The 26,739-nt window shown below is 43.1% G+C and overlaps 2 protein-coding genes across 3 annotated transcripts in view; both read right to left on the reverse strand.

Moving 5' to 3' along the window:
- Positions 1–11,873, reverse strand: part of PLAGL1 (PLAG1 like zinc finger 1) — a 43,725-nt gene extending 31,852 nt beyond the window's left edge. Inside the window, exon 1 of the mRNA XM_052679340.1 lies at positions 11,794–11,873. The gene's annotated coding sequence lies outside the window, so the exon portion shown is untranslated. The remainder of the gene's footprint in view (positions 1–11,793) is intronic.
- A 3,080-nt stretch (positions 11,874–14,953) lies between these two features.
- RSPH3 (radial spoke head 3) lies at positions 14,954–26,699 on the reverse strand. Of its 2 annotated transcripts, XM_052679525.1 has the most exons (9): positions 26,533–26,699; positions 26,325–26,412; positions 24,914–25,058; positions 23,415–23,560; positions 22,708–22,911; positions 21,593–21,755; positions 20,427–20,513; positions 18,458–18,727; positions 14,954–15,484 (listed from the first exon to the last, which is right to left on the reverse strand). In XM_052679525.1, exons 1-8 carry the CDS (start codon positions 26,649–26,651, stop codon positions 18,465–18,467), a joined length of 1,215 nt encoding a protein of 404 aa, XP_052535485.1. In that variant the 5' UTR covers positions 26,652–26,699; the 3' UTR covers positions 14,954–15,484; positions 18,458–18,464. The 2 variants fall into 2 exon arrangements, with proteins under 2 accessions (XP_052535485.1, XP_052535474.1); XM_052679514.1 differs by lacking the exon at positions 14,954–15,484 and having other exon boundaries at positions 16,757–18,727; positions 26,533–26,698.
- Between the last annotated feature and the right edge of the window lie 40 nt (positions 26,700–26,739).

Here is a 26,739-nt window from a genome sequence, read left to right on the forward strand (position 1 = left end):
CACATATGGGCCAAATCTACTCAAGCGTATTTTCAGTTTAAGAAAAATATATTTAAAAAATCAGAACTTTCATTAAAAGCAAATCCATTTTACATCCAGTGACTTGAAACCAGAAACACAAGGATCAAAAAATTCCAAACCTTGTTCCTTAGAAGTTTTTCCTGTTCTGAAATATGGCACTGTCTCTCATCATTTTCCTAACCTTCTACCACTTGATTTGGTCGGCAAAAGATATACAGCAGAAAATGAAGCAAGTACTTTGCTTAATATTTTTAAACAGAGATAGCAACAAAAGATGCCGAAGCATTATACTAAAGGGTATCTTGTGCTGGTCTTCCATACTAAAGGCTTCTGTGTCATTTGGCTTTGCAAAATCCTCCTTTTTGACCATGATCCAGAAAAGGATTTCTGCATTTCCCATGTCCAACAACCACTGACTTTCAGGGAACTGTTTGTACATAGGAAGACAAACCCACACTTCTGCTTCTGTATTTTGCTGGGTCAAGATCAAGGCACCAATTATCTTTCTAGATGCTTGTTTTGTTCTGAGAATCACTTTTTAAAAGCTAAAAAAGGCTTTAAAGTGTGAGTTTTAAAAAGCCCCAAGACCCAGGAACATTCCTAAAATAATTTGCATTCCACAGCAGAGGGCAGAAACATTTCCATTTCAATGAGTCTGTGGAGAGGATTCTGGTCTACTAGCTGAAACTCAGGACTGAGCTGGCACAAAACAAACACAAGACCCACTTGTATGAAGTCATGTGAAAAAGTACTTTTCCTGTGAGACATTCATTCTCAACACATTGGCTGAACTATTCTCATCATTTTCAACTCGAATTCCAATTTCCCTTTAGGAATAAGCACTCACTTTTAGGCATGGCAGTCACTGACAGATGAGCAAATTGATAGGGAGATTCCCTTGTCCGCGTTCTCTTTGGGGAGCCTACTTCAAAAAGTCAATTCCTGGAAATTAAAAAAAGTTTTACAAAAGCCTTGGCTTTAACACTGTCTCCTTGCACAAGCTCACTACTAATATATCAGAAGCTGCCAGCTTTCCAAAACAGATGACCAGCAGATCATTGAGGCAGAGGGCCCACACGCTCCCACCTACTGCCACAATCACATCTGTGACCAGAAAGAGCAGACAGTATTTAGCAAACTTTTGAAATCATAAAAATAGATGTGTCATCAGAAGGTCAACACTTTGCACACCTTGCCTAGATTATGCTGATTTTAAAACTCCCAGTTTCAGACACTCACAAACTTTGCACATATCTACAACATGATCCAGATGCATCCTCTGTTTCAGTGTAGTGTTGCTGCCAAATTATGCAAATACTAATTTTCAATTTATTTGGTCAAATATCACTTTCAGAGTGTTACTCTTACTTTTAAATGGCTTTAAACCCCAGTTCTGGGAAGGCATCATTTCATCCAGAAACTACCACAAGTTTTCACTTGAAAAAGGAATTTAGGTAGAGAATACCGGTGGTTTTTTTTACTATTTTATTGGTGAAGCCCCTTAATTTTAGAGGTGCTGTTTTCATGGTATGCTTGGAATGCCTGTGGTACATAAGTATAAAGAAATTCAAATCTTCCAAAGACTGATTATATAATTGGCTAATAAAAGTTGTATATATTCCCAAATATTATTTATCTGTTTCCTTCCTTTTTCCTTTGATTATGACACCATATGTCAATTCCAAAAATCAGCAAGGCATGACTCACAGACCACCACTGAATAAATGCAGATACAGATTCAAATTCAATTCAGTGAATCACCATTCATAGTCAGCATAATCATAGTCAGCATATCTATCACTCAGGTATAGGAAAAAGTTGGTCCCCACTGTCAGCTCAAGACGAGTCGAAGCTCTTGTTTTCCCAGAATGACAGCATGTAGCACAGTTATAATTAGATTTCTTCTATCAGAGGCCTGGATGCCTTCTTACTAACTATACAGCACACAGCCCCTTGGGGTCCTGTGCCACTTCTTGTGTGTGACTCAAGTAGTCCAAAAATAAAAATAAAAACGTGGCATTAAATGCATAATGTGTGCTTATTTAAAATTCCAGCCTTGTGGCTTCATCCTGCACAGTAACATAGTCCTAGTCTTTTCTCTGGCAAGACTGAAACTTAAATGCAAGGCAACTGGCTCTCTTCTATGCAAGCTTATTTTGTCGGTGCTGGAGAATGTAAGAAGAAGTAGGAAATCAGAATAACAAGGCCAATACTGAAGAGCCAGCAGGGACTGGTAAAGGACAATTTCATAGCCACTATATCCACTGAATGAACAAAATAGTTAAAAATAAGTGACTATAAACTCCCATATCATTACTAAATTAGCTACATGAAATTTGGTGCACCACGGATAAATAAATACTAAGTACAGGAAATCACTATTTCTTCAATTAAAATTTACCCTGATATAAAAAACCTTGTAACAATAAACTGGAAAAAATCCTACGATCTCTGACCCTTCCTTAAAAGTTCACCAATGGGTCACTTGCTGTTATTTCTTCACTCAGTTGCATGACCTCTTCAACTCCAACTTTGACATCTAAAACATTTATTCAGTATGGTCCAGTGAGTTAACAAAAACCCAAATCCACTTGACATCTGCACCTTCAGTTATCAAAAGATCATTTCAGTGATTTATAAAATCTGGATGAACATAATCTGCAAAATTTCACGCAGGATGTAAATCTGCAGATGGAACAACTTAGGGTTATCCAAAAGTGCCCACTATCCAGTGCTTAGGTAGCTTTGAAATGGATTTCGTCATTGCATCATTACATTACAGTCTCCAATTTCACTACAGTGCTAAAAAAACCAACAAAACACAGGGAGAATCACTATGATTCAAGAGTCATTGCTCTGCTGGGACAAACTGAAAGCCCAGCTGACATTTCTTAACGATGATACTGATTCTGCTATCCTGTAAACTCCAGGAATTCAAATTTTTAAGACCATCCCTGTCAAAATAAACGACTTGAAAATGACTACTGCCATTTCAGATTCTGAAACCCAAATACATGACTGGAAGTACGACAACAACCTTAACACCTAAACAAATTCACATTTTTTGCTCATAGCTTGGAATTTAGAAAACCCACTGTCAAATTATAGTTTTAAAAATAAAAGTAGATAAGAGGAATAACCAGAGCAAAAGACATACTGTAAAGGCAATTCAGAAACTTAAACAGCCTAAAGAATTTGGCAAGAAAAAAAGTTTTTAAGTAATATATCCTGCTTATATTTTTACAGATAAAAAAAATGCACTCTGCACTGTCCTCACATCTTTTGTAATCTGTTTTACTGATGAGCACAAAATATCTGAAATAACTTCATTTTTACATTCCATTTTACTTTAGGAAGTTGATAGTCATTTCTCTAATGTTCTATTTTAAAATTCTTTAATTTTTTAATAAAATTGATTTTAAATGGTAATAAGTGATATGTAAGTATTTGCTTGTATGAGTGCTGAGGCCTGCAGAGACCTCAGTGTTCTGTGATTAGGCTTAAATGTTGACAAATCATAGAAGTTCTAAGCTCAACTTACAGAAGAAAAATAAGTTAGTTTTCTCTTTTACTGCAGAATAAGACAGAGTGGAAGTCAATTTATTTGTTTGCTTATCCTTCTTTTCTTCCTGTCTGTGTCTCTGGTTTGGTCAGGGCAGTGTCTCTTCATTATTGTTAAAAAACACATTAAAACCAGGCTACAATTTTATTAATAAAAAAGCTCCACAGATCGTAGCAAACTCAGCAGAAAAATCTGTAGAGTAACTCATGCATTAAAAAGGAAGATGATTCTATCTATCACTCACACTAGGAATATTTCAGAGTGAAGAACAGCATGTAAATGTGCACAGGTCAAGTAAAGATGATTTCCAAGCATGAAAATTATTCTTGTCACTGGCAGCTGTTGCACGAGAAGTAATAAGGTCCAGAAGCCTGGCTGGGCACAAACAGTGATAAGAATATCATTAAGATCCATCTGCAACCTCAAAAACACTGAAAATTCCCCTGCAATCTTTTGTTCTAAACAAAAGTTAAAATCCAAAGTGAAGCATTTCCAAAACAGGACAGCCACCATAGCAGTAGAAAGCATCTCACCACCATCCCAGCCCCAACTGAGCTGACTGAGTGCAGAGAGCACTCTTCAGAGCCACAGAACATTAGGATCTCCAGATTTTACAGTAGTGGCATGTTAGCTTTGCCTGCTTATTTACTTGTGAACAGTGACAGGTTCGTAAAAACAAATGAGTCCTGAACCAGGCAGAATATTTCCAGTAAAACTTATTTTTGCCTGAACGCATTCAGCTGCTGAAACCAAAACATTCTGCAGAAATGTATCAGTTTCACTGGCTCTGTGTATCAGCACTACAGGTTGCATGGTGCTTTGCCAAAATTCTTAGTTGCACTGTCCTTCGCATGGGAGAGGACAGCCCCCAGCGACTGGAAATCCTCACCTGACACTGTTTTCCCAAGCTCCATCAGCACCCGCCCTGAAGGCCGCGGGAGAACAGCGATCTCTTGTCAGCGCTTGGCACCGCCAGAATGAGAAGGCCCATCCTGACTGCCAGGTCTGCAAGAAGCAAGTGATGCATTCACTCTGGATACATCGTGTACTAGCTGTAAAAATTTCCCTCCCTGGAAAGCGTTCTGAAAGAACCATGGGGAGGAGTGACTTTATTCAAGTGCACTTGGATTCATGCTGGCCTGCAACTCCGAGCTTTTCCCGGATGAGCACTGGGCATACAAAGAGGTAGTGTTTCAATGGGCAAATCACCTGCTGCCACACTGTGAGAGGTATTAAGTCACCTGTTTAATTAGTATGGGTGACTGCTGATATTTCTAAGAGCAGCTGAAGCAGAAAACAGCTTATGTTGGTTCTTCTCAGCTCCTAGATTTAATTGCTTAGAAATGTTAGTAATCTTGGAAGGGGTTCAATGCATTCTCTTCACTCAACAACGCAGGTGAGCCATGACTCCCACAAAGAGAGAAAACATGGAAGGCCAGAAAGCATCCTGCACTGCCCATGCAGTCTGTAACATTAAAAAGGTCTCCTGAGACCTCTTGGCACAGAAAGCTGAGCTGAAAGCTAAAACTCGCTGAAAACTAAGTTCTATTTGAACTTCCTACACTAAAAAAACAAATCTGTTCTTCTAAGAGTTTCTCTTTTGTTTCTTCGGTCTGATTTCAGTTATGTTTTTAGCAACTCTTTTACCTAATACTTTCCAGTATGTCACTCTCTTTCCTTTGCCTACTGTCTGTTTCCAAACCTTTGTTCAGCATCACTGCCCTCTGACAGCAGACAGCCTCAGCACAACAAAGGTGCAGAGATGGCTCTGGAGGTGACTCCACCTGACCCTGAACACACAGTCATCTCTCGGAAGACAAAACTACAGACCAACTTAGCTATGTTTTTAATGCGTACTGCACTGGTCCTTCAACCATTTGTTATTCCAGGACAATATAATGCTTAGATACTTGATGTCCTCCTTGGGTGTCAATCTGTCAAAGCACTGGCAGAACACAATTTTAGTGATTTATAAATCACTTGCTTATTGCTAAGCCTTACAGTATGTTTTAATCTTTAAAAAAGCTCTACTAGTTCTAAAGTCATTTATTTCTGTAGGATAGGACTGGACAGGCCAAACAAGTGCTGCAGATCACATACAGCTGCAGTGATTGAAATAACATTCTGGCTAAACTAAGCCAACACAGTTGCTGTGACAGTTAATGAACCCAAAACACACGTGGGACTTACACTGTTGCAATTCTCCCTAAAACATGTCCACCATGCAATTGCATAGGACATCCCTGCTTATTCCTCAGCAGTCCCTCAGCACCATTCACAGCAAGAGGAACCAGGAAATGAGACTGAGTGGAGGAGCAAAGAATACTGCTCCACCATGCATTCTATTTGCTTGCTACTGTGTATGATATGCCACATTAGATACCACTACTCTTTTTCCTAAGTGCTATTCTCTTACATGCACTGCAGAAAAACAAAAACATCTACACTGACTTCGTTATCTATGCTGTGTCACAGCAGCTGGGGGAGATGTTGGGTACCACCTTTACTCTAGGTATTGGGTACACTACTCAAGGGCATCATGGTCATTGCTGTATCCTCTGTGTGCCCACACACAAGCCTCTATCCTACCCGTATCATGCTTGTGACTTTTAAGCCAAAAGCACGTGGTTGACCATGCTGGTGACAATACCATCTGCACCCTACTAGCTGCTATCCTGCATTTGCTGCAAATAAGTTTCCCCCACAGTTCTTCAGTGGGTTGCTTGAGAGCACTGTAGGATGGAACGGTGCCTTCCAAAAGAATGAAGCCAGATTCGTTATTAATCCATGAATAAACCTGGCTATTCAGGTGACATTAGTGCTCCCAAAGCATCAGCATGCAGCCTTTCCCCAACAGTTGGCATCACTAAAGAGACAATGCATGGTGCCAGCCATGCAATGAACATTGTGAGCCACATCACGCACAGTCCTTGGGATAGGATGGGTCAGGCAGGTCAGCCACAACACCTCTCAGCACACAGACTTGATATTTAGCACTAAAACAGCTCCATGTGCTGTCTTGAGAGACACCAGCTGAACTGCACTGAAGTCTTCTCAGAAGGAGCCCCCACTGCCCCACTTAAGGCAAAAAGAACAGTACCAACCTAGACAAGATGGATGTACTACTGTAAGGGATAGACACTCTCCTATCATATCTCAATATACACAAGAGACAACTTCGCTGCTCCTCAGAATAAACACATCTACTAGGCAAAGAAACATCTTCTTAGGACAGACCTAGTCCCAGCTTCCTCAAAGAATGGGAGGAAGACAAAATGACTGCAACAGGAGGACTGAGTCCCAGCAATTGGGCTGAGCTGAACATTAGCACTTGCTATCTGACTCTGTGGGTCAGGCAGAGCTGGGAGGCCTTCCCCAGCACTTAATCATGGAGAGTAAGGACCAGGTGCTGGTCCTAGCAGCAGACCATGGTGCTAATCCTGAGACACTCTGCACCCTCATTTAGACTCCAGCAGCAGCCCTTAAGTTAAGATGAACAAGACAAAATGTACACAGAACCTCCTCTTCATGGCTAATCTTTCTGGCTCTTTGCTGACACAGACAAGAACTAGAATTTTCGTTTTTATTTGTGTATATATTATCATCTCAAAGACCCAGACCTTTTTCTTATACATGCAAATTGAGGTTCTCCAGAGGAAAAAATGGCAAAAACGAAGAAGTTAGACAGAGTTACCAGCCCAGAACGACTGACCTTATTTCAAACCCTTTTACAACCCACAGCAAGGACTGGAAATGTATTTCATACCCACCAGAGTTTTTAAACAGGCTTAAGCAAGAGAATAGGGTGTCAACAAGTCCGGGGATGCCTTTTAAAAATCATGGATTCTGAGTGGGATAAAACACTGTGAGGTAGTCAAGTGCTCTTTCCAATTCATTAAAACTAAAAATAAATGTCTTTTAATACACTCTGTATGGTATCATAATTTCAAGCTTGGAATTACAAGCAATTAATGCTATTTGGGAAGCATACATTTCCCTGTCTTACGTTGTTTGTGAAACAGCTTCTCTTAAATAGTGTTCCAGGCACAGGAAGGAGAAAGCTACAAGCAGATCTACTCTGTCCTCCAAGACAGGATTAGTTTACCAAGGCATTCTTGATCTCGATTTAGCACTGCAACTCTTGCTGTTTTACAGACAGGGATCAACCTGCCCAGGAAAGGCAGAAAAATCAAGAGAAAAGAGCAAATTGCAGAATCATGGAGATAAAGACACGTGGAAAGCACCATCCCTTTGAGATTTTTCCTTTTAGATATCTGCAAACCAAAACATGCTTTCAACACAAATTCCAAACAGCCTGTATTTAAAAGGATGCACTGAAAAAAGGTAAAAGTTGGTACAAAAAAAAAAAAAAAGAAAAAGCAAAATATTTCATTATCCTTGGGATGTGCAGAGTTAAATGTCATGGTCAACTTCCAGGGTTTTCCCAAGCAGAATTCAAGGAGACTGACCCTCATTCTGTTGTAACTGTTGTTATTTCCTGCTAGTTACCATAAAATAGCAGGATCCTTGCCATTATGCTAAAGAGATTTCCTACCTTCTTACACACACACACGCAAAATAGACGAGTTTTTTTCTGGGTTTAGTGATAATTAAATGGTGTGGTCAGTTGTGGCACGTGCTTAAGCAGAAATAGTGACCGCTGCTCCCTTAGCACGTGGAGCTGTCTCGTTTGATTCATGCTTATCTTAGAAAGCAGGAACATCTTAAAATAAAGCCTGAGTGGAGCCAGGAGGGAACTCGCTGGCAGTGCATGCTTTAAATACACTCCAGTTCTGCAAACATCTTGTGAGCAAGATTACCCTTAATGAACAGGATTATTTATGCCCACAAAGTCAGGTGTAATGTGAAGTGCTTGAACAAATGAAACTTATAAAAAACAACATCAGCAAAGTCTGCCCAAAGTGCAGAGCGTGTATTCACTTATGGGTGGGGTGAGGGCTGATGGTTTTGGGTTTTAATCATCAGCCACAAAGTTAAGTGCTCGAGGGAAAGAAAAGGGGGGACAGAGCCTCAGGTCCTGGCCCCTGTAATGCACTGCAGAACAACCATGTCACAGCAGCTGGGACAACTACCTTACACTACTCCCTCCCACACAGCCCTGGCAGGGCAGCCACGGGAAGAAAAAACAGGTCTTTACAAGGAGGGGATTCTCTAAGGGCAGATATCAAACAGGAAGGAAAGAGAAGTCACCATCTTTAGATAGGGAGCGTTAGTGTGCAACCCACTGGCTTACATGCCTGCAAAATTAACACTAACAAGTGACCACATTAAAAAGCAATAAGTCTACCTAGAAGCAATACACTCAAAGCACTTCAACTCATTTTATTTTAAAAGCAGAGTGATTTTAACATACCTTAAAGAAGCCCACATAAGGCTTCAGCCTGGAGGTGTAAGCACTTCATTTTACAGCCCTTTCTGCCTTAAGAGGTAATTCTTGTTGTGCTTACATGCTTTCCTGCACGCAGCTCTCCAAGCCTCCCACTGCCAGTCTCAATATGATGTGTAGCTCCACAGAAACTGGCAGTTCTCACATCTTTTCTACCTTTTATTCCCATTCAGCTCATCTTCTACTTCTTACACAAACAGTCCCACTTTCTCAATGTGCAGTATTTACCATAAAGTCTGAATGACTAGCTCCTCTTCAAATGTCAGAGATGCTTCCTGAGACCATGTAAAAATGAGAACACTGTAGCAAACAGTTTCTTACGCAGTCATACTACTCCAGGATCTGTATGAGTTCCCATTAGGTTTGCAAATGAGACTTTGACTGCTTTGACTTACAATGCAGGACAATTAAGTGCACACTAATGATGGAAAATATACCTAATGCATAGCTGCACCTCAGCAGCAAGTGCATGCAATAACAAACAATAATTATACCATTTGTCACTGATCCTGTCACTGTATCCATACTCCCATCTTATACACAGCTCCCAGCGTGGCACAGCCCACTGCATACTCACAGCACTATGCAGGAGCAGCATCCAGCTCCTCCAAACCATAGAATTACAGAATCACAGAATAATTAAGGTTGGAAAAGAACTCTAAGATCATCTAGTCCGACCATCAGCCCATCCCTACCATGCTCACTAATCACGTCCACATCCACTCAGCTCTTAAACACCTCCAGGGATGCTAACTCCACCACCTCCCTGGGCAGCCTGTGCCAGTACCTCAGCAATCTCTCTGAGAAAAAATTCTTCCTAGTATCCAACTTGAACCTCTCCTGGCACAATGTGAAGCCATTCCCTCTCATCCTATTGCTGTTACCTGTGAGAAGAGGCTGATTTCAAACTCACTACAACTTCTGTTCTGGTAATTGTAGAGAGAGATAAGGTCTGTCCTGAGCCTCCTCTTCTCCAGACTAAGAATCCCCAGTTCCCTCAGCCATTCCCCATAAGACTTTTGCTCCAGATCCCTCACCGGCTTTGTTGCCCTTCTCTGGACATGCTCCAGGGCCTCAATGTCTTTCTTGTAGTGAGGGGCCCAAAACTGAATACAGTGCTCACCAGTGCGGCCTCACCAGTGCTGAGTACCCAAGAATGACTACCTTCCTGCTCCTGCTGGCTACACTACTTCTGATACAAGGCAGGATGCCCCTGGCCTTCTTGGCCACCTGGCATACTGATGGTTTGCATTCAGCTAACACTGCAGATGTTTTTCCTCCATCCCAGGCCAGTGCTAGTCTACCCAAGAGATCAACTGAGGATTGGCAAGGTGAGGGAGAAGGTGAGATCTCTTCTTTGAAGCCCTACTGGTCTCCCATTCAAAAGGCTTTGCAGTGTCGTGCCACGCTACTGGTTCCAAATGAGCACCGCCTCTCTCAGGGCCTTCAGCACAAAGAATGCATGAGCAGCCGCCAAGGCACCAGCTGACACTTGGTGCCACCACACATAACTAGGCATCTGGGACCCAGAACATGTGTTCTGTCAGTCGCTGGTAAAACTGAGCACCAGGCCCCATGTGCTGCTGGAAATCCTACAGCCTCAGCACTGAGGGCTCTGGGGGCCATACAGGTCTGGCGCCTCTTCCTTCCTCATTCTGTCAGAGCGGGATTTGCTCATCTGGCAGTGACACCGCACACATCCTTTCCCGCCACTTCCTGGAAGGAGGATGTGTGTGCTATTTGTATTTCCTATTGAAGACACTTATCACCAAGGTGAGATAAACATATACAAGAATATATAATGTATATGCATGATATAAGTAAGACGTATCCAAAACACAGCTTGTATTTTGTCCTACAAAGTCGTTTATGAGTTTTAGAATACCCGCTGACGATGGAATATTCTATTTGAACCTCCATTTTAAAGACATACTACACTGCACCCTTCACCAAATAATTCAGATATCTTCTCCAATCGCCTTTCGCAAGGAGCTCCACACTTGTGTCCATGTCACATACGGAAAGCAACAGCCCTTGGGAAGAGTTTGGCTGTCCTGAATGCACTCTTCCAGAAACACTAGTTGTCATTTCACTTTGAGATGCAGACTTTTGACAGAATAAAGACCAAAGAAGAAGAAACAGAAAGAAGAAAACAAAACTGAAAGTTAAAATTTAACCGATTCAGGTACTTTATAAAAAAAAAAAGTAGTACCGGTAAATGCTTCCTCCTCCAGAATTAAGAAAGCACGTCCGCCCGGGAGCCAGCGCCTGACCGCAGCACGCTGCTGTCCCGCTGGAGATGGGTGAGAAACCGACGGGAAGGGCGCTGCGGTGCGGCTGCCTGCAGGAGCTAGCGCTGAGAGCGGGGCGATGGGCACAGATGCGAGCCCGCAGCTGTTCCCCAGGCGGAAACCAGCTCCCCGAGCAGTTCCGTGCCGAGCCGCAGTCCCACGGCCGCCGCACGGCACAACACCGACGGCCGAGAGATGCAGCCCCCCCGCCCCGCACCCAACTCCGAGGGCTTTTTGTTCCAGAAGTCAGAGCGGGCTGGACCGGGCCCAAGCGCCCATCCCGAGCACTGTGTGAGAGGCGCGGCGGACGGACAAGTCCGAGCTGGCGGGCGGGGGCTGCGGCTCGTGAGAAGTTGGGGGGTGGAGAAGAGCAAACAAATAAAATCAAGAAATAAAAGGGGGAAAAACCCCACTCTCTCTGACGGCGCACTCATCGGCGCCGCTGCCTTCCCGCAGGTGCCCCCCGCCGCGCCCGCCCCCCCCTTCCCTCCTCGAGGCCCGGCCCCGCTCACCTCATGGCGCGGCTCGGCGGGCGCTGCCGCTGCCCCAGCGCCGGGCCGGGGAGCGCGGCGGCGGCGGCGACAGAAGCTGCTCCCGTCCCCGCGGCGGTGCCCGGCCCCGGGGAGACGCCTCGCTGCGGGGCGGGGGAGGCCGGGCCGCGCAGGGCCGGGGGCGGGCGGGACGCCGCGCCTCCCTCCTTCCCCTCTCCGCCTCCTGCGGCCCCGCCGGCAGCCGCGGCCGCCCCCGGGAGCGGGCATGGAGCGGTCGGGCTGGGTACGGATCTGGGCTGGGGGTGTTAGTTTTGCCGCTCGCGGTCTGCTAACTTTTCTTTTCTTGAAGATGTCGCAACTCACAGCTTTAAATCTTAAAAACTGTTGTTGTTGTTGTAATGAGTCGTCAGTACTTCACGGGAACCGCAGAAATGTCCCCTTTTTCATTGGCCGTAGTTTTTTGCTTTAAAGGAAGGCACTTCATGGCATTAAAATTTCCCATTTTGTACCGTTATCTTCGGTCTCTGCTGCTGACAACAAAAGTGCTGAGCACAGCACTCAGTGAGCAGAGCGCACTTGCATGTGCATGTTCAGGGAGCACTTCCACCAATGCAACTTTTGTCCCTGGCTTCTGGTCCTGTCACAGGGCATCCTTCTTTGGGCACTGCTTCCCCCGCTGCTCCACAACCGCCATTCTGCACCAAAAAACCACAATTAGACACACCTGAGCCTTCTCTTCTCCAGGCTGAACACATCCAACTCTTTCAGCCTTTAAGCTCTCAGTTTGATCGTCTCTGTAGGCCTGTAGTGGCCTCAAGTTGTGTCAGGAGAGGTTCAGGTTGGCTATTAGGAGAAATGTGATGCATTGGCATAGGCTGCCCAGGGAGGTGGTGAAGTCACTGTCCCTGGAGGTGTTCAAGAAACATGGAGATCTGGCACTTAGCAACATGGTTTGGTAGGCATGGTGGTGATGGGTTAACAGTTGGACTTGATGATTATAAAGGTCTTTTCCAACTTTAATGACTCTATGATTCTAACAAGTGCCAAATAGAGAGGAACAGTGGTATCCCACATTCTATTGCCTATGCTTTTGCTGATGAAGTCTGGCACATGGCCTGTCTTCCATACGGTTTTACTGAGCTTGTGAGCCACCAGCACTTTCAGACCGTTTCAGCAGTGCTGCTCCAGGCAGTCATAGCCCAGCCTAACCCAATGCCCTGCTTCTACATAAGATGGGACCAGGGGCTATCTCCAGGGATCCCTTCTACTCTTCCCCTTTGAGTCAGTACACTGTGTTTCAGGGAATGCTAGAGGTGCCCTGGCCATGAGAAACCAAACTGGAATGGTTTCAGTACTTCACTACTACAGATTTTCACACAGGCATAAAGGTGCTTGCTGCAGAGGGCAGGACAGGGATCATGGCTTCATAAACACCACACAGCCATTGCCATATATTGCTGTATACCACTGTTGTTAATGCAGCTTCTGCAGACTCCTAAGGATGCAGCCATTAAAGGTGGGTTAGGTAAGGTCCATGCTTAGTACATGCACATAAGCAAGTGTGCAAACACTTTCACAACTGTATTTTTTTTATCTGTTCCTTCCCCAGCTCTTTGAAACCTGTGATTTCTGTCAGCAGCAAAACAGCTGTGAATTTTAGTCTCAACAGATTGCTCCCAGTCTGTCACTTCAATGGAGCAATGTAGTCCAGTTTGGTCCATCCACGTCAAGAGGATTTCAAGGGGAATTCCAAATGGACACTCTCTGTATCTTTCCCACTTCTCAAGCAGTTGCTGAAGTAAACATGGAGCTAATCTGCTGAGCTGGTTGTTGGAGCGGTGCTTTGGCTCTTTGCAAAGAAATCAATAGATGGAAACCAGATGGATACAGACTTACTGGGACCAGCAGCTTTTGGTACAAACACACAAAGATGAGCAGCCTTTCTGGGTATGAATGCTCTTTCTGATGAGTGGCAAGCCTGGGCACAGCTAAAGAGGAACCAGCACTCAAAAGCAACTGTGCTCAGCTCCTCTGAGCTACAGATGCTCTTTTGTACAAAGTTCAATGCCCAAATTAACTTTGTGTCCTGTTTCTCATGGTTCCTAGGGAAAGCCCCCATGCTGGCTCCAGCATACACATGTGCTGCTTATCAATTAGAAAGCCCAGAATCCCACGATCTCCTTGAGGACTTTGATGGGTGACCTCAACTGCTGGCTCCTAACACTGTAAATACGAGTTTGTAAAGGCTGACACTTTGGGGATCTAATGCAAAGGGAAGTCCAGGTGGGTGTCACTACAGAGCAACTAACAACCTGGAGCAGGTAAGAGTAGTGCCTTTCCATGCATTCTGGAGCCTGTCCTGCCTTCTAATGCCTGCGGTGCTGTCCCTTCAGTCCCCTCCCGCGTCCTTCACACATCCCTGGCATTGTGCTGCGGGGGTATTGACTGGGGAGGAGGATTGCAGATCTTGGGAATGGCCCCAAGCTGCCTGATACAGTGCTGGCCAGCTCACTTGCTGTGACAGCTGCTCCTGGGTACACAGATCAGAGAGAAGGGATGTGGAAGGCAAGTGTCAGGAGAAGTTTTATGAAATTTTTACTTTAAAAAACATTACCTATTGCAGCAGGCTTAACCACGATACTCTCTGATCACCTTGATTATTGGGATATCTTCCCATTTCTGTGGAAACCTGCTTGAAGCTTACCTGAGAGCAGCGACTTGTTCTGTTTGATTTTAATGTAAACACCAAAGAGAAGCTCCATCCCAGAACCTGAGCTTCTTTCCACCTTCAAATAACCATCCTCAGACTGCCCTTGGGCTGCTGTCCCATCCATCTCACATCCACTTTGTGTAAAAGCTTTTAAGTTCTCAGCACTCCAAAGTTCTCTTCCACACTTGGTAATTCAAGGTAGAATTCATCACCAAGTCCTTAGCACTATCAATTTCCTCTCCAGAATAGCATGCCTACGTGGTACAGAACTATTGTAACTATACACTAAAATCAGAACTGGGTTTAAGGTACACATATTGAGCTTACTACAGTACAGTTCTGAAAACCTGTTAGAAGAGAGAAGTCTGGAACAACAGAAAAAGGGTATACTTAAGAGGAAGATGAGAATATACTGGCAAAAAACACTTATGTCTGAACTAGGTCTGCACGATTACAACAGAAGGATGGGTGGAGCCTCTACAGCAATTCTACTAGAATGGGATTGAGGGGAAACAATCCTGAGCATCTTGCTCAAGAATTTGTGCATGATCCAGCTCTTGGAGTTTGATAAAGAAATGTGTATGTCAGCTACAAGACTCATGTTCACATAGCCAGCTCTCATCTTTTTCTCACCTCCCTTAGCATGAGAACTACTATAGCCTTTTGGTAGATAGAATAAAAGTTGCTGTTGAAGATGAGTGAAGGAAGGTTGTTCAAGTATGAAAGAAGGGATAGAAGAGACCTGTTAGTTGTGGAGACAGTAATATCTGTGTCACAGTTTTCACTTACTTCTGAATTCTGGGTCAGTGCAAATATTTGTGAATTCAGATACCTAACATGAAAGGCATTGCTTTTTAATAAAAAGACATAAAGGTGAAGTCTTAAAGCAGGAGTTAGCATCCAAGAATAAAGGCTGGTGAACCAAGCTCCTCCATTCTGCCAGGCTGTTGGTTGTTCTCAAGAAATGGCATTTCTCCATATGCAAAATGAATGCTTAACATTCTGGAAAAAATACAGTAATTACATTTTATTAATGACAACTTGCTCTCGGAAAGTATCTCATCATCTGCCTTTGGGGCTCCTGCCAAGGGGCCAACTGACCACAGCTCCCAGAACTGTAGCACCGCAGGGGGACACAGAAAGCCCAAACCCCAGCTCTGTTTGCAGTGCACAGTTGCTGCATGCCCTGAGCAAGCCCCATCCACAGCACCCAGAGGGTGCAGGAACCTGAACATGGACAAAGATGACAATCATCATGAGAAAATTAGAGCTGCTTTCCCCAGAAGGGCAGGTGCCAGGCAATCTCCCATCAAAAACCAGGCACAAGGATTGTTCTAGCATTCAGCTGTGTACCATCGTAGCACACAGAAATTAGGTACAACAGCTTTGAGGAGCTGGTGCCTCCTCCAGCATGGACAGAGTGGGAGGCCTCCCTCTTTGCATTTTTAATCAAAAGCACAAGATCTTAAATCTTCCCATTCACCAGAAGAGCTTCATCAGCCAGTGTTTCCATCACCTCTCTGGCGATGTGAGATACGACTTTCAAGTCTTTGGTTTGGGGTAAGAAATGCTGAAGAGAACCCCAGAAAAACAAATAATGGGAGTATGAAGAAGCAGCTTCTGACCCAGGACAGAAACAAACAGTGGGCAATCAGCTTAGCCATATGGCAGGGGAGAGCATATGGCATTCTCAGGAAAGCAGAGACTGTTCTTTGGCCCCAGCACAGAGGACACCATTGCAGTTTGGTTTGCCAAACTGAAATGTTTATGGTTGTAGGATGCTAAGAGTTTCTTTTCTAACACATTTTTAATGGCTGCTTTTTGTAATGAAAAACAAAAAACTGTTTGAAGTCGACTCCCAAGCCCCTGGGAGGCCATACAAATTTGTGTTGGCAAATGTCATTGATGAGAATTTTTCCCTTCATTTTTACTGCTGCAGGCCTGGCCATCAATACAGAACACGTGGATCTTAAGTTCCTCTTTCAGTGGCTATCAGCAGAGAAGAAAGATGCATGATAAAGTTTAATGTGCTCATTTTCTTAGTCTTCCTTCTCTCCTTCATTAATTTGAAGCACATTGCCACTGAAGAATGGTTTCAGGAACATAAAGGCTAGCTTTTTCATACCTCAGCTCAGGTCTCCGATCCTGAAGCCTACAGAGTTCCCATCAAAAGCCAAGTACAGCATGCAGGCCTCCCTTTTGTCCTTAGACATTGTGTGAGGTTAGGATGAAACACAGCAGATCATAGCTGATAGACAAGGACTGCATTAAAACTATTTTAAAACCTTTTTTCCAAAAATACAACAATCAAATATAAAATAATTGTCCTGAATAGTAACCATAAATTCACAAATGAAGTAAAAATGCAACGCATACAAGTTTTACAATAATTTAAGAATATATAATAGTGCCATAACCTACTTAAACACTTGAATCATGAAACACTTCAAGTAAATTTTCATTTACAATTCTCACAAAGCAAGTCACACAGCCTTTAATTACCTAGAAAAAATTAGCCTGAAGAAGTCGTGACAAAAATCTCCAACACTGTGAGAACAAAAATCAGTGCAAAATCCAGGTCCTACTGAAACTGACATAACTTCCCACTGACTTCAATGCCTAAACCTGATTTTCATTTCCAGTCACGTGTCAAAAAAGCAAATTATTCTCAGATACTTAAATAGGAACTCAGTGAGTAATGACTACCTTAATTTCATACACAATGCATTTTGCTGGATGATCAAAGGAATCAGTGGTAGATGAAAAGCCAATCACACTATGTTGAAATACCAGCAACTTAGCAAACAGAGGAATACTCCAGCTTCAGAAAGCATCTATGTGTCTATCTACAATCTGTAATATATGATTATAATTTAACACAGGCATATCTGCTGATCCTCAAACCACTTAGTGGATTTGTTGCTGGTTACATCTCATTATTTCAAATTTTCAACTATCTACAGAGACAGGCAAACCATCCAAGTGGTCCAGTGCTTGGACCATCCAAGTGAGCTTTTCCATGTACATCACAATTGAGTCTGGATGTTAGAGCTCAGGCTGGAAGACAGGCAGGGTGCGCCTTTGAAGCCACAAGCATGAGGGGTTCACAGAAAAAATCTGGACATCCTTCCTTAGGGTATGAGATGTGAAGCAGGTGCTTATCTCTGCAGGTGTCACTCCTGAGATCTTTCTTGGGCTTGGGTCTGGCCTGCTGGGTTAGCAGACATCTCCTCTGTACTGCAGAGAGGACATAGCACAGGGCAGGCTGGACAAGCAGGGACTGGTTCCACCACTACAACCAGCAAGGAAATGGTGTTGCTGCAATGGAGCAGCAATGCACTTTTACGAGTTGGAATGCCCCATTTGAAAAGCTGGCCTAGGAACAGCCAGGAAGGCAGTGCAGGTGCATTTTTTAATTCCTTTTTGGTATCAATGGACCACCAAAGAAGAGTGATGAGAAAGAAAACTAAGGCTGGGCTTAGCACAGGGCTCAGCCCCTTAGCAGGGGAGGCTGAGGAAAATTTTGCACGGGCAGGTGTTCCCAGAGAACTCTTTAGAACTTGAAGAGTGTCAGGAAGAACAGCGAGTAACGTAAGTGGAAAGAAACTTAAGTGCTGTAGCAGTTATTTTTCAAAACAAGCAAGGTAAGAACATTTCTGTTCTTAAAACATGATCAAAGCACTTGCGAAGGTTACCAGGATGCTCTCAATATCCTTCTCATGTCTTTCTAGAGTGGGATGTCGGACAGCATTACTTCTCACTCGTAAACATCTCTGGTTTTAGATGGCTTGTATTGTCTAGAAGAGCATAGGATTTCACTGCCATTCGTGACACTAGTAAACACTCAACTCTTTCAGCCTGAAATCAGCAACATTAATATTTGGAAAACATGCTTTAATGCTGTTCTGCTGACTGGATTCATCCTTCAGCATGCCTACACCACAGTATCTGTAAATAGAGAGGATGATTACTTGCCTGCTTGCTAGTCAGTTTCTGAGTCCTCCATTTCTTCTTGATCGTCTTCCTCTAACTGGAAAGTGATGTGACGCGAAGCCTGTTCCTCAGCAGCAGGTAGGTCAGTCTCTTCATCTGCTGTGACTGCTTGATCAGCAGCTTCTGTCTCAGCAGCCACCTGTGGTGCACTGTCTGTTGGCCTGCGCTCCTCAGCAAGTGCCTCTCTCTGATCAGGCAGAGGTTTCTGGCTAAACACATCCAAGCGTTTTTCAGTCACTGTACAAATCAATGCTGAAATAGAAAAAAGTATCATTAACAAACAGAATAAAAAAACACTGTCATCTGAAATTATTTATACATTGCTGACCTGTGAATTCTTGGGCAGAGGGAAAAAAAAAAAAGAAATAATACTAACAATGAAAGAATGTGTGGATAAGCAAAATCATCCCTGCTGCTGTAGCCTAATTACAACCAAAGGTTTGCACTGAAAGCAGTGATTTGGAAGGGTTCACCTGGATTGCCTTGTACATCTCTTCATTGTTGTCTGACCACGTTTGGAACAGGTCACCCTACAAGGTGAATTAGCCAGGTTGCATGTCGTGTGATGTTTCTGGCAGAGGGTAATACTGGAACTGTGGGACTCATCAAAAAGACTTTCTATTTCTGAAAAGCAGCTGTAAAACATCTGTTCTTTATTATTTTTGTTGTTTTGGCTTTGTAAGTTTTTCTAAACATTGTACCTCTTCCAAACTAATGAAAACAACAATAATTCAACATTCACATTGAAATATATCATTTAAACATGGTAAATAAAGAGACCAATGATGGAGGAAGAGGGCTTTAGTATAGAAAAAGGGACAACGTACCAGAAGATACAGATACCAAAAGAAGATTCTTTGCTAATTTTGGGGTCGAGTTTTGCATCACTTGAGAAGACAAATGTAGCCACCTTAGATCGTGGATGCTTCCTTCCAATTCACAGGTTTTTTATTGGATGGTGACAAAATTAGCCATTTATGTAGCTTCTAAATGCAAATTACTTAAAAATATATCCTTAGAGAATTCTCCTATAGGAATATAGAATTCTCACCATCCAATAAAAAATTCTCCTATAGGAGAATTCTTTATTATAGGAGAGAAAATTCCTTCCCTCAAGAAGAAATCCTTTAAGAAGTGGTTCTTAAGTATACACACCAACACATATGTCACAGGATAAAAATACTAACATTGCAGCTGTAGCTATCTGAATTGGACCTCAACAAAGAAAATACTGGGTCCTGGTTAAGCTGAAATTAACCCAAAGGAAACAAACACAATTGTAATTCAAATCCACAATCACTGCTTGAGGTAAAACTGCAAGAATGAATATGTAATGCATACATAAGAATGGGTTTGGCCTGGTGGATACACATTCATCATAATTTTGTGCTTCTACAAAAGACAGTCTTAGATTGTCCAGGTATTTCAGTGCAGCCTCTGAAGACTGAGCAATAGAAGAACCCACATGCTTGGTCCAAAACAGCCCAAAAGAAAGCAGAGAGTGATATTTTAATCTGCTTCAAAAGCAAGGACTTGATTATTAATTGCTGGAGTAGTAAGCTCTCATTCTGATTAAAAGTGCTGGTCACCTGACCTTTCTGTCATCATGTCGAAGGTATTGCAACTCCCAGCAGCAACACATATCAAACAATGTAAAGCCAGCAGAGAGAGAAATTAGTGCAGCATGTTTGGCAATTCTAATACTTCAGGTGAGAATCAATCATTTAGTGGCTGCAGTAGTGATTTTCCCAAATTTAAAAACATTTTTAAATGTAAAAATAAATAAGTAGAAAACCCAAAAGCAAACATACGAAGCCACAGGCACTTGGACTTCTTGTTCACTTCTTGACACCTGCTCACTTAGTCCATAATGAGCATACAAACGTTCCATTTGTTTTGGCTGGAGAAACAACAATTACAAATAAGGAGCCCAGATTAACTGATAACTTACAGTCAAGCATCACCCTTCCCAGAGTCTTCTTTTCTAATGTTTCTTCCACTTCTGTCATCAGCCATGGCAGGAATTCTGTCTCAATGTCTGTAAGAATTTGGCAGAAAGAAAGCAAGAAAAAGCATCTGCTTATTAAGGATGAGCAACGGGATCTCTGGGCTGTTTTTCATTTGCTGTGACCATTAAGGGATGAACAACCCTGCCAGAAGATACTTGCTTTGCAAGAGCCAGATGAAATCTCTCAGGATTTGTTAGGTGCCTTGTCTCCTGCCTCTCTTACTGAGATTCCTCATCATTATGGACCTGAACCAGAGTCCTCTCAACTTCACTGATTTTCAAAGGGGCTTGGCATCCCCGAAGAGCAAACACACATGAGATGCACAGTAATGTTCTAGCTAGATGAAAATAACTACCCTGAGCAAGTCAGAAGAATAACATTTCCTGCTCTGCTTTCCAAGTACATCTGGCTTCTAGTCTGCTGAAAGCATTTGTTCTCTCTGACTAAAGAGCTCTTGCTTACTCCAGTCATGCTTTTCACGTGTAACAGGCCCAAACCCCACTCACACACTCAGTTTCTGCATTTGCCTTCTGACTCATTCTGGAGAACGTGTACCCATTTCCAAACTGGAGTCTGAGCACCTGTACAGGAACTGATAAGTGGGGTGCATCAAAGTAACCCATAAGAAAGGCTGCTGACTCTGAAAGCTTGAAAGTTCCTGATGTACAACTCTAAAATTATTTGCAGAGTCTAATTCTTATTGACCATTTTTTCCTTTGTTCCAGCAATCGTTAACAAAGATTCAGAGTGACATACATATTTCTTCACTTATCCTATCAAAATACACTTAAACAGTTTGGATCCCTCTCTCCTTCTTTCTCTACCAGTCCTAAACAGCCATTTGTTTCTACCAAAATAAAAGCAGCTCTTCTCATTATAAGCAAAACTGTCAGTTCTTACATATTTTTGAACACTTGGTGCAGGTAACCAATGTTTGTATTAAAACTTGAAAACTTTTGAAGTACTTTGAAAACTACCTCTGCAATCAAAAATGTAAATGAATAAAGTATTCTTACATTATTCTAAATAATAAGACTGTAAAGAATGTGTGTCTATGGATGGTTTGACATCTATATTACTGCATATATTAAAAAAATAAAGTACAAACCTCTTTCTATAGGATCATAGAAAAAGCCACTCTCGTGAAGATTGTTGAAGACTGAGGGAATAAGATCAGCCAAGTAACGCTTAGCAAAATGCTGAGCTGCAATTTTCTCCATGGTCTCTTTCTCTTTCTGCAGCATTTGCATCTGCAGCTGTTTGCAGCGTTCCTGTCAAAACAATATTGCACTTCAGTTTTCAGCCCCTTAGCTCTTTTGATCTAGATTTTGAAAAATCATCAGTGTGAAACTCATAAACAGCAGAGATAATGAGAGGAGCGAGATGCCAGTATCTGTGGCCTCTAACTTTCACAAAAAACTCCTTGAATGCCTGATCATGGAGTGCAAGGACTAGAGGAATCCCTTGATACAGCTTTTTTAATTTTGGCAAGTCTGTAAATATAAGGGTCTTATGGCTGGCTAAATGAAATCCTTCTCCGATACCTTATCATCCACTGATATCTCAACTGCTTGATTACTGCAGATAGAGCTGATTGATGCCCTTGGAATAAGGTGAGGTTGGGTGAAAATTTCATCAACTTTTCACTTTTCCAATTTTATATACTATTTGACATAAGAAAAAATGAAAACGTAGGTTGGTCCAGGAAAACAATAATAACATTAACATTATTAACCCAAATAAACAAATTAAGACTTGTCATTTCTATTTGTTTCTACTTGCTAGATACTAGTAACATAGTTTTGTACTTGGAGATCTGGAGAGGTATGTGTGTTCATACAATAGCATATGCATTCTGTGTGAAAGAACACCAAGTGCTTCTTGCCTTCAAGCACTCTGACTACTCCTTTAGATATTATCATAATGAACAGGCTTGAGTAACAGCTGCACAATACTGTCAGGTTTGGCTTCCTGATCAGGTGCCTGAGTTCACCAAGTCACTTGAGCATGACTGCTCTAATTGAACAGAACAGTACAGAGCCGGCCTATATGACAGCAAGGTTCTATGTGAAGCCAAGGTTCTACGTGGCACCAAAATGCTTTCAGAAACATTGAACTTGACAATACCCTTCTGCCCCCATTCAGCTGATTTCAGAGCTCATCTTTCAGTACTGGACATGGTGAGCACTCTCACAGGCCTGTTTTACACATAATCAAACTTACCTTCTCCTCTCTGTATCGCCTGTCTTGCTCTTCCAGGCGCTGGACCTCAGCCAGCTCTGCATTGCGCAGTTCTGCATAGGCACGCTGATGTGCCCACAGCTTGGCCAGCTCTTCTTCTTCCATGACTTCCAGCAAAGCTTGCTCAATGGTTTTCCCAATCAGCACTTCCAGGATTGGCTTGACTTCAATGTCAAAGTCAAAGAGCTGTGGATGAGAGTCAGTGAAACAAAAATAAATGACCCCTTACCACGATCCCTCTCAATATCTTGGCAAGGAGCAAAGGAGGATGATCGCAACACCTCACAGAAAGAGGTGATGAGAAGTGGAGGTAGGGATCCAGCATCATCTAAGGCGAGAAGCATGAATGCTGCTGGGGTCTAAGTGACGAGTGAGCTGGAATAAGACACCACATATTCTGCTGCAGTCACTTAGGGCACTGTCAGGGACAAGCAGAGCACTCACCTGGACCCTACTGCTGCTCCCTTTTGTGCTTCCAGCCCTTCTGGCTGGATACTATTTCCACAGAGGAGAACACTTTTCAGTATTGTGGTTCTTAGCTGAAAGCAGTAGAACCTGTGTTTGTTCCTCAGTTTTGCATGGTTTCTTTTGCATGTTCTACAAGATGTTCCTTTCTGGTTTTGTCTCAAATTTGTTTGATATAGGAAATATGCTTTACCACTACTTGTGTATGTGACTTTGCTTCATACCTCTCCTTCTTCTATTTGTGTGGCCACATCTCTTCCTGTTTTAGCTGGCACGAAGAAAGGAGTGGGAGGTCTATCCAAAAATGCATCTGTTTGACATTCCACATCAACCTCTATTAACCGGTCACTTATCTCTTCCAAATACAGCTCTAGAAATAAAACAGAAGGAATGCTCTACATTGGATTCTTTTTTATTTTATTCCTCAGCTATTCCTGATTATTGTACTGGGTGAACTATATACGAAGATGCATAAATACTATATATGCTGCAAAGTTGTTTCTATAAAGTTACCAAAAAAAAAAAAAAAAAACCACCAAAAAAAAAACCAAATGCAAATTAACACACACAAAGAAAAGCTCTCAAAACAATTTGCTACATAAGACATTTGATGCCATACTTTCTGTAGCATCTGGTACAGTTCTTGGAAATTTCTCCTAAACCCATTCACCTGGTTTCTAAAGAGACCCTACACCATTTTCAGTCCACCTCAAAGAGTAAACAATTCTTGGTAGAGTGTAGGAGGCAGTGCAACAGTAGAGGTACTGGGATATGGCAATTTCAAAAATGGACAATGATTACACTACTAATTTACTAAACATCTACTCACCATTAATAGTAATAAAGCCATAGATTTTTCTCCATTGCATAGAGAAGACTACATCTCCAGAACACTGGATCTGATGGATTTTTAAAAAATGACACTCTCCTTCCGGGCCAACTGGAAGTAGCTTTGAGGTAACCAAATATATATAGCACCCTGTGCTTGACTTGAATTATATGCCTGTTTCCCACTACAGAGATTAATCAGCACTAAAAGATGGGAAAAAAGAGACCACGATAACCACACTAGGCTGCCTCCTTCTGTGCCCAACGGAATTTCAATGGTGAAAAATCGTTGTACATTGGAGGGGGGTTCAGTTGTGCTGTGGCACAGAGAATGCTCACAAAACCAAAGCCTACATCTGGTTAGCACGTACCACAGCTGTTTTCCCAGTTTATAAGACAATCTGAAATGCTTTTCTGAATGACACAGCAATACATTGTGCTCACCCCATGATCATCCCCTGACAAATGTTGGTCTTGCTACAAATAAATTGTTTGCTCACAAACAGTGCAGCTTCCTGCTTTAAATTAGGGCCACTGCCCATCCTTCTTTCCCTTCCCCCTAGTAATTTTTAATACTAGTCTTATTAGAAGAACACACCTCTATTTGAGGTATACTTCTCTGATGATACTGGAAAAGGAATGAATAAATGAATTGTTGAATAAATGTGCACTGAGAATTGAAAAACAGACATTCTTGAAAATAAAAAAAAAGTCACTCTCATTAGCCACATTTATTAGTAATTAAACGGAACTAAAAATAGGGGGTTTATAGTGGAAAGGATGAGAGAACCTTACCCTTAATTGATTCTACCAATTGAATTACCACTTTAGTAAGTAAATTTACACCAGAAAGTTTTTGTTCTCAGATGAATTTTTTTCTTAAATCATCCCTTACCTGTCTGCACATGAACGTGCTCTCTGCCTTCCACAGGCTCAGGTGTTCTTAGCTGTATTTGCTCTTCTGCTCTCTTTCTAGCCAATGCTCTCCTCCGTGCTTCTCTCTGCCTTTGAATCTCAAATGCATTGGGATGATGGATACACTGGACAGGGGTGAACAAGAAAATAAATAAGAAATACACTGCCATGCACTTGGTACTTGGAAATACTACTAATTTATCTTGCAAATGAAGCCTGTTGTTGTTTTTAACATTACAAATCTAGTATTTCAGATTTACTTTTCAGTTTAGAGTGATTCTAAATTGTCCATTCCCTTAAAGACAAGGGCATGAAACTAACCAGATGTAGTGGATACCTACAGGCGTACTTTAATGGCACCTCACACTAAGATAAAACAAGATGAAGCATATTAAAATGGCTTATTCTCACTCAGCTGCAAGCTTCCAGGTGAAGCTTTAAGAAAGTGAAATAGACTTCCCCAACACAGGAAAGATGTGGAGCTTCTGGAGAGGGTCCAGAGGAAGGCCATGAAGATAATCAGAGAGCTAGAGCACCCTACTAAGATAGACTAAAGGAACTGGGCTTCTTCAGCCTGGAAAAGGGAAGGCTGTGGGGAGACCTCTTTGCAACCTTCCAATACTTGAAAGGAGTTTATAAACGTGAAGGAAATTAACTTTTTACATGGGCAGATACTGACAGGACAAGGAGGAATGGTTTTAAACTAAAGAAAGGGAGATTTAGATTAGACATCTTGGGGAAGTGGATTTTTTTTGTTTGTTTGTTTGTTTGTTTTTTAACTGAGAGAGCGGTGAGGTGCTGGAACAGGCTGCCAAGAGAGGCTGTGGCTGCCCCATCCCCTCAGGTGTTCAAGGCCAGGTTGCATGGGGCTCTGGGGAATCTGATCTAGTACTTGGTCTAGGGGTTGGCAACCCCATCTGTGGCAGAGGGCTTGGAACTTCTATAATTGTATGGCTTCGGTCCAGTTATTGCAATATCAACAGAATTGTTTGTTAGATTAAAAAAATCTAGAAACTTGATTGCTGTTGAAGCAAAAGACATCCACACTACTAAATCATCCACTACTAAAGCATCCACTACTAAAGCATCCACGTAGAAATAATCTCTGAAAATCACAGAATCGTTGAAGTCGAAAAAAGTGATCATTTAGTCTGACCGTCTGCCCACCCCTCCGCGCCCACTGACCACATCCCTCAGCATCACATCCACACGGATCTTGAGCACCTCCAGGGTCGGTGACTGCACCCCTCCCTGGGCAGCCTGCGCCACTGCCTCGCTGATCTTTCTGAGAAGAAACGTTTCCTAATACCCAACCGAAACCCTCCCTGGCAAGAGAAACTAAGGCGCTGCTTCCCAACGCAGCTGTGGGATGATGCCCGCGGAGAACCTACCATCGGCACGGCCTGACGGGCGTACGTGTTGCCGCGCACCACTCTCCTGTCGTACATCAGGTTGGCCCAGCGAGCGGGCTCCTTCACCCTGCAACGCCAAGCGCCCACGGCTGCGGTGAGGGAGGCGCACCCTCCAACTACATCCCCGAAAGTCCCAAGTCCCGCGGCTCCCCCCACCCCGGGAACGGAGCCTGCTAGGGGCACTCACGGCTCGTCGGCCTCCAGCGGTGCTCGGTACTTGGGGCGGGCGGGCACGGCGCGGGGAGGGCTGCAGTAGGTGTAAGGCATGGCGGAGGCCGACGGCGACGGACGCAACGCAGGCAGCATGGCGGCGGGCGCAGGGGGCTCCCGCTCCAACAGCGGCGCGGCTGTAACGCGCCCAGGCAACCGTCTCTAGGCAACGCGGGGAAGGCGC

This window comes from Tympanuchus pallidicinctus, unplaced genomic scaffold (genome assembly GCF_026119805.1).
Source record: "Tympanuchus pallidicinctus isolate F22 unplaced genomic scaffold, pur_lepc_1.0 scaffold1, whole genome shotgun sequence".
NCBI classification, from domain to species: domain Eukaryota; kingdom Metazoa; phylum Chordata; class Aves; order Galliformes; family Phasianidae; genus Tympanuchus; species Tympanuchus pallidicinctus.

Bases quoted from the DNA above. Each gene is read 5' to 3' on its own strand.
- RSPH3 (XM_052679525.1), bottom strand. From the start codon at position 26,651: ATGCTGCCTGCGTTGCGTCCGTCGCCGTCGGCCTCCGCCATGCCTTAC. The intron at 23,561-24,913 runs GTAAGGGATGAT...TTTTATTTCTAG, and splicing joins GCACGTTCATGTGCAGACAG to AGCTGTATTTGGAAGAGATA. The intron at 22,912-23,414 runs GTATGAAGCAAA...TCTCATCCACAG, and splicing joins CACAAATAGAAGAAGGAGAG to CTCTTTGACTTTGACATTGA.